Source organism: Lagopus leucura, unplaced genomic scaffold (assembly GCF_019238085.1).
Source record: "Lagopus leucura isolate 7727_CA_CO unplaced genomic scaffold, USGS_WTPT01 Super-Scaffold_100004, whole genome shotgun sequence".
In the NCBI taxonomy this organism is placed as follows: Eukaryota; Metazoa; Chordata; class Aves; order Galliformes; family Phasianidae; genus Lagopus; species Lagopus leucura.
The window spans coordinates 11,097,048-11,105,243 of NW_024962264.1; the positions used below are offsets into that span (position 1 = coordinate 11,097,048).

An 8,196-nucleotide genomic window follows, 5' to 3' on the forward strand; every position below is an offset into this window, starting at 1 on the left:
CTTCAGGAACGCAAGCAAACTCAAACAGCCTCAACACCTGCTGCTAGCTGGATCCAGTTGCCCAGTATTCTCTCTTTCCCTTACCTGCTCCTGACTGCACGATTATCTACTGCAGAAGATCTGCTACTATTTTCATTTTTGAGAAAATAAATTCACCTAAGATGAATTATCATGGCTTATTTGTACTGCACGAGTCAAAACGAAGTGGCTTACAAAGAATTCCTGTTCATTAATAAAGTCACGCATGAGGATCACCCATTACGCAAAATTCACGCTTGACAAAACCACCAGTTTTTAAAGCATTTTTCTGAGAGTTACTTGCCATTTCTTTTAAGAACTCAACAGAATCCCCACTTTTGACAGCACATTACAAACTCTATCAGGTATCAAGATCCAGGACACATCCAAAACACCCGTTTAAAATAGGGAGCTATAGTTTTAAATTAAGTCTTCACCAAATCTTCTCCGTTACAGAAACCTCCAGGTAAAACTTCTCAGTGGCCTCAAACAAGGAGGACATAATTCTACTTATTTGCTTACAAAGCCTAGGGAAAGCAGAAAAGACATTCAAGCAGCAAATCTCAGATGAGGTCCTGCAGTTATAAACCCTTCTCGGGGGAGGGAGTCTCCAGAAGTAAAACCATGCTATCTAAAGGAATCTAAAGGAATGATGACAGGAGCCTGCTTTGAGTTGCTGTGAATAATTTATTTCTGTCCTAGTGACCGTCCCAAACAAAAGAAATGAAACAGCGCAAATGTATAGAACCTAACTTCACTTTCTCAATCTGTTGGTTAAGTCAAGCACCACAAGACCTCTACTGCTTGGTAACCCTTTCATTTTTAATGCAATATATTTTAAGCAGCAGCTAAATCTGTAGTCTTGCATAACAAACTTTTTTTTCTTGGTCTACCGTACCATCAGCATTAGTCATCCTTTCAGCCCCAACTTCCATTCCTATCACCTAAGTACTGAAAAGAACGAGGGAAATGACTGCTTATATGGTCCAGTTTTTCTCTCCTTACTACCTGCTTCTCAAAAAAAAAACCCCAAAAACATAAGCCTTCCATGATTCCCAGTTAATTGAACTTGCACTCTGTGCCAACTCTTAACACCTCTCTCAACCTGCAAAATCTAACAGGTTAGTTTAAGCATTAGGCTTAAGCCATGGGATTCTACTGTTCAGTGTAATTATACCACAAACATGAAATCCATGGAAAGAGAAACTTTAAGCAATAGAGCTAACTACAAAGCCTACACCTACAGGCCTAAACCAAGCACGCCTGTTGTTTAGGCTAACTGGAGTACCAGGTTGTAAACACCACTGAAGGCACACGAGGAGAAGAAAATTCATCTTTGGGAACATAATGGTTCTATAGCTATGACACTGAGTTGGTCTCCAAAACCAAAAACTGAAAGATAAGCTCTTCTGTGAATTTTTGGATACAAGTTACTGAATCCTGCATGAAATGAGCCACAGTTGTTGGGGTGTACGTGTGTAGGTGTGCAGAGTTACAACGACTGCACCCTGTGACATGCTTCCTTTGAACTCAAGTCTGGGTACAGCCTGAGTTTTAGAACTCAAATTAAAATTATTGGGGGAAAAAAAATCCTTGGGGAAAGGGTTAGCAACCTTCTTGAGGTTATTTTTCCTTCAGCCCATATCGAGCCACATCATTTACTGTTGCTTATAGAAACAACTTTAAAATATGAAATAAAAAGTCAGGGGGAGAGAAAAAGAGAATCACTTGAAAACTGACAACCATTACGTACTGCTAGCTACTTTGAACTCCAAGATTTCTGCATACTGTTTTCATGAAACACATAACACTTCAGGCTCCACAAACCACGAAGGGGGGTTATATATGTAAATTCAAATGGTACACATCATAGTATCACGACTGACAAACTAGGCAAGAAAAAAATGGTAAACCAGAGCAAAACATTACTTAGAAGATAAATTCATCAAGTATGACTCTGGAGTAGTTTAACAGCTCTAACAGTAAAAGGATTCCAGGCACAAGCCAAATTAGCTCTTCCTAACCATCTGAACTAATGTCCATATTATGATTTCTTTGCAACGTGAAAGAAAAAAAGGTCCTCTATATGGTGCTTCATGACAAATCATATGCCTAGCAAAGCTTCATGTTAGAAACCCTTTTAACTTCCAAAAAGTCCTCTTTTGTAGGTCATGCTCTCATTATCTTGCTCTGGGATCTTGTCTGATTAAATTATAGGAAATTACTAATACTTCACTTTGAACAGCCAGCTCCTCCTGGCTCTTCTTTTTTCTTTTTTTTTCTGTTAAACTTAATTCTTCCTATTTCTGCCTTCTTACATATGAAAAATACAACAATCATGCTATAACAAAGATGAAGCTGTATTCTTTCTTTGTCCATTTTAAAACTGAAAAATAAAAAATGCATTGTCTACACGTTCTTACATTTCCCATTCTACTGCTCTACCTGGGGGCTTTCCTGCTTTGCCGACTAAGAAGCCTGTCTTTGTTTTATACTTTTTTGTCCCTCTGCTCTCTCTGAAATTGAATTCATAAGATCTTAAACCTTAAGTAACTTAATGAGCACAACACCAATTCTTTGTTACTCCGATTCACACCTGAGTGAGATCTACTAATATTTCATACCATCAGACAACACTAAGAGCCTACCACTGAATGACTTCAGACACTGACCACCGAATGACTCCATACAGACATTTCAGACGTCAGAAACAATCCCCATAAAGAGAGAAGCTATTTCTGAAAAGTCTATAATGAGACTTTGTTGTAACAGAGTGAGACAAAATAAGAACAGTGTTTCCAGACAGAGTAATGTGGATGCTACTCCATCCAACTAAACGCCGCTGTTCATTTAAGAGGTACATTATAGTACCACCAGGACAACTACGATAATAGCAATGAAGTTATTAACCTAATCATACTAAGAATAATAATTTTCCCTACGTGGACCCTCTCGTCAACAGTGAGCTATATCATGATCCCTGCAGCGGTGAGAGGTTAGAAATAGTAAATAGAAAATATGCTGAAAGCTTCCCCTTGTACAAGCAATGCCTGCTAGTAAGGTAATAAACACTGTTAAAAGAGAGGTTCCTGTTCCTGATAAAAACCCTTTGTCTCAAAGAAAAGCCAAATGCTGGTGAGGACTTTCTGACACTAGGAAGTCTTTTGAACCCCGCCCCCCCCCCCCAAAACCCTCTCTCTCTTGCAGCCAGAAGGTATCACATAAAGCAAGCTGCAGAAATAAAAAAGGAGGAAGCTTTAAACCCCTCCTAATTCATCTCATTACCAGTATTTTCTTTACACTCTGATAATACCACCCAGCATTAAAAAACATAATAAAAAGTTTCATCATATCAAACATGATGAAACTTGCTTGTTTGTTTTGTATAGCAACATTAGAAAACTTCAACGCAGTATCTGGAATACCTAGCACCAAACTTAACCACAAAAGCAAGAAAAGTTATGCCCCCTCATAATCCAAATCCAGCTTCTGATAGTTAAACTAAGATTATGTCAGCGTTTTATCTCCATCTTCAACAGAAGACAGCCAACAGAAGCAGTAGCTCATCCTTCAAAACTCTGAATATAGCTTCTAATTGCCTGATGTGACAAACACAGGCTTGGTATAAATGATATTGTGGCATTCATTCACAAACAGCACTGCGCACAAACTTTTGGGACCGGACCAAACCTCAGGGAACAGTGATTGCTATGTTGGAGACAATGTAGCGATCCAGATCCTGAACATCTACATGCTATCTCAAAACTTCCCTAAACTTTTACTTCTCAGGCTGATCTCTTCCATCTCACGTGTGTAAGATGAGGAACTCTGACAAAAGGAAGTAATAGCGTGAGGTAGGATAGAATGTAAGGCGGTCAAGACAAGAAGAACAGAGTAAAACTGTATTTGTGAATGCATTTCCAAAGATTCTGATTCTAACTGTACAGAGAAGAAAAAAATATTTAGATCGAAGCATTGAACAGCTGAAAGAGGAAAAAAAAAAAAAAAGCACAAAAAAGACCCCACCTATGACACACTAAGGAACAAATAAAGTTCCTTCAAACATGCCAATGAAAATGAACTGATTTGTCTGAGTAAGGTGCATCCAAAAGTACACAACACAAAAAAGAGACACATGTGCACTGAGTAAATTTTTAACTTATGAAGCTCTTTCAGTGCAAACTGAGGTGAGCTGCTCCAGTATTTTATCTGGATACCAAAGAGCCATTGTCTATCCAAGAATTCCTGAAGTTCTGACCTCATTCACTCGTACCTTAGATTAAAAAGGAAGCACTTTCTCTTTTATTTCAGAATGCAAGTGAAGACTATCCACCAGCATCAGTGACTAAAGATTTCCAAAAATTACACTTCTTTGCATGCAGAAGCTCCAGCTGCAATTCATGTTCTCAGTGGAGTTTCCTATGGCCTATCCACGCAACTGAAAGCTGGGGGTCACTCTGCTGGGAGCAGGGCCCTTAACCAAACGACCTCCTAAGGACCCTTCCAAGTTGAACTGTGTTGTAAACAACTCCAGTAACTGTGAGCTCAACCTTAACTCTGTCCTTTTAAGCAAGTGGTATTAATGCATCTAATGAAATCAACTCTTATTCTCCCTCAGCTACCTAAGTGTCAGCATCTTGCAACTTGCTTGAAACTCAGTTACATTGTTGTAATGGTCCCTTACATCTCTAACAAACCCTTAAGGTAGAAAATTTCTTTACCAGAGCAGGTGTTCTGGTGGTGCCATCTTCTTTCGGGAAATTATCTCGAAACTTACAGAAGTTATCAAATGAAGCCAATGAACAGAAGTGTCCAATATACAGAAAGATAAAATCAGGGTCCCAGTGGGCAGCAGCTGCATACCATCGTACCACGTTCTTCAGATGCACATCAGCGTACACAATTTGTAAGAAATGAAATAAGGCCTGGAGATCCTGAAAACACTACTTTCTACCCGAGCTTCTATAGAGCCCATAGGGTCACGCATCAGCTTATTTATAGCCCCACATTACTAAGCTGTTCAGTGTAACAATGCCTATTTGCTTTCCCAGCCACTGCAAGAGCATCCAAATTATCAGGAGATAGTGCAGGATACCACGTGCACCAAAAGCGGTCACACAGGCACCGAGTGCACCACAGAGCAGTCCTGCACCAGCAGCGACCTGTGGCACAGCTCCGGGCTCAAGCGCAGCGCCAAACCCAGGCTGGGGCAGAACTGAGGCTCAACGCCACCTGAGTCATCTTCTGGATGTGCAAGCAGGCTCCCTGTTCTAATGCTATCGTTAACACCTAACAACAAAAAGTATATGCAACCTAAGAAAATACATGGCTAAAACCTTCAGGAATTGTAGGGGGGGGGAAAAAAAAGTGTATTTTTCACAAAACGTCCATTAAAGAAACACATTACAAAAAAACCAACCAGCCCCAAGCCCATCGTTCATACCATTTGCACACCGAGCACAATGGGTTCCAGGCCATCCTCTGAACGTGCAGAGCTGCAGGCTGCATCTGCATTCCTACAATTCTTCCTTATTTACCCAACATGTCATTATCATATTTTTGTCAGAGGAGAGCTTTTAATTTAACGCAATCGGGCCATAGGAGAAATCTAAATAAATACAACCCACTAAGAAGTACCATCAGCGTGGGACACAGCGAGCATGCTTCACACATCAGGGAAAAAAAAAAAACAACCCAACACCTCTCGTGAACTAAAAAATTCAGCCAAAAGAGCTGCAAACGAGGCCGTGCATTTAAGAAACAAAATAAACACGGCGCCCGTTTCGCACAACGCAGACGATTGTCCCTTCGCTCGGAGAAGGCCGCGACTTTTCCTGGCGCGGCGGTCAGGAGGTCGGGGCCGCGGCGAGCCCGAGACGCAGCCCGCGGGCGGGGGCAGCGCAGCGCCGGAGCCGAGCCCGGCAGGCAGTGCACGGCAGCGCGAGCTAAAATGGAGCCCGGGCTGCGTGTCAGCCCGAGAGGCGGGCAGAGGGCAGCCGCGCGGGGCAGGGCAGGGGCAAGGTCAGCCGCCGCGCCGCCTGTGGGGCCCGCCCCGCAGCCTCCTACGGGCCGAGGAAATCCCCCCCCCCCCCCCCCCGGGGGGGCCGGGGCGCGGCGGCGCCCCCCCCCCCCCCCCCTCCCGCCCACTCCCCCCGGGAGGCCCCCGCGCCGCCGGGCGAGGCCTCGCGATCCCGGGCTTGGCCCCTGCCCCCGCCCGTCGGGCGCTGCAGAGGCGGCGCCGCCGCCGCCGCCCCCGTGCCGGCCTCGCAGTGCGCGGGGAGCAGCGCACGGGGCCGCCGACTGCGGCGGGCGGAGCGCGGCAGGGCTGCACGGGGGCGAAAGGAGAGAGAAGGGATGAGAGGAAGGAGCAAGGAAGGGAAAAGGGGGAGGTGGAGAAAAATCGATAAAAAGCGCAACTCGAACCTTCCTCAAACCAGCGAAAAGAAAACGGGGAGAGATATATTCGCCGGGCTGCGAGTGCCGCCCCCCGGCCTGGCCCCCGTGCCTCCGAACGGCGGGTTCGGGGCAGCGCTGCCCCTATCGCTCGGAGCCGCACCGCACCGCGCTCCGCCCGCAGCGGCGCCCCCCGGCAGCGGCAGGGCCGGGGCCGCCGCGCTGAACTCCCGCTGACCGAGTCCTCGGCCCCGCCGTGCCCCCGGCCTCGCGCGAAGAGCGCGCTCCGGGCAGATGCGCCGGAGACGGTCAAATGACCCCCGGCAACCACCCCCTGCTCGCCTCAAGGCACCCCCGGGGCCAGGCAGGGGCAAGGTATTTTTAGGTCCCCTCCCCTCCATCTCTCCCTCAATAGCTGCCGAGCGCTTAATGCGGGCAGGGAGGGGGAGGGGGGGTTAGGGGAGGATGAAGGAGAGCGGGAGAAAAGTTAACTGTTTTGCAAAGAGGGGAGAAAATAGGAAGGAGGGGGCAGGAAGCGAGGAGCAGCAGGGCAGGGGGAACCGCGTTGGGGATGCAAGCGTGAGCGTGCACGCGGGGTGTCCGCGGGCGGGAGCGGTGGGATGCACTTTAGCCCTGTGCTCTGCTGCTGGCGGCTGGGGCAGCGCCGCCGGAGCCCCCGATCCGCCGCAGCCAGCGGCAGCCCCGCGCCCGCCGCCGCCTCTCCCCGCTCCGCGGAGACCCGCCGTTACGGGCCGCCTCACCGCCGCCGCCCCCTCCCCCGCCGGTCCCGGCTCCCGTAGGGGCGGCTGCGGGGTCGCTGCGGTTGCCTCCCCCCCCTTCCCCCCACAACCCAACCCCCCTTCCGCCGCCGGCCCCGGGGGGCCGTGCCCACCTCCCCACCCCGCCGCAACCTTTAGCCGCGGACAGACCTCTCGGCCGGTTCCACGCGAGCCGCCGGCAGCCGCTTCCCCGCTCGCCGCCCTCCCCTCCGGTGCGAGCCCCCCTCCCCACCCCGTTAACGGCACCCCCTCCCTCCGGCCCCTAAGAGCCCCACGCCGCCCCCCCAGAGCACAAATGCACAATCACGGGCGGGGGGAGGGAGGGGGAGGAAAGGGCGAGGGACGCGAAGAAAGAAGGGGGGAAAGGAGAGAGAGAGGAAAAATTAAAAGGGCACAAGGCTGTTCATCACCAACATGGCTGCCTGAGCTCAGACCTAAAAGAGGAATAACCCAGGCTGTGTCTTTGTCAGTTTCACCTCTGTAACCCTAAACTAATGCGCGAAACGGCGGAGGCGGCTGCAGAGAGGAAGGAGACGGGGAGAGGAGGAAGGAGAAAATGGCAAAAAGAGGGGGCACTTACGTGAAGAGAGGCGCTTGGGCTGCTCCTGCTTCCTCCTGGGCATTTTCCCCCTTTTTTTCACATTCTCCTTCTCTGTTTAACGGGAGATCAAACACGAGCGGGAGGGGGGGGGGGGGCACGGACGGGCACAAAGCCGGGCCCCCCGGGGGAGCCGCCGGCCGGGGCGGGCTTTCCCTCTCCGCCGGGGGAGCGAGGGCTGCAGCCGGCGTCCCCGGAGCCGCCGCGGAGGGCTCTCTCCCCCCGCGCTCCCTTTCTCCCTCCTCTCCCCCCGAGCCGGCCGTGCACCTGGCTTGTCCCCGCTCGCCGCGTTCCCCGGCGGCCGGGGCCGCGCTCCCGGCGGGCGCCGTGCGGGGCCGAGGGCTGCGGTGGCAGCGCCGAAGGCTGCGCCCGCCGGCCCCTAACTGACACTAACGCGGGATCAAAGGG

At 49.5% G+C, this 8,196-nt stretch overlaps 1 protein-coding gene across 6 annotated transcripts in view; it reads right to left on the reverse strand.

The window, feature by feature from the left end:
• ZNF827 (zinc finger protein 827) overlaps positions 1 to 7,868 on the reverse strand; it is a 107,173-nt gene extending 99,305 nt beyond the window's left edge. For 3 of the 6 annotated variants that reach the window (XM_042872026.1, XM_042872028.1, XM_042872025.1), the window contains exon 1: positions 7,771 to 7,863. In XM_042872026.1, the coding sequence (XP_042727960.1) occupies positions 7,771 to 7,813 (43 nt within the window). In that variant the 5' untranslated portion in view covers positions 7,814 to 7,863. Of the gene's footprint in view, positions 1 to 7,770 lie in introns of all 6 variants that reach the window. The other 3 variants (XM_042872031.1, XM_042872029.1, XM_042872030.1) reach the window with 1 other exon arrangement.
• Between the last annotated feature and the right edge of the window lie 328 nt (positions 7,869 to 8,196).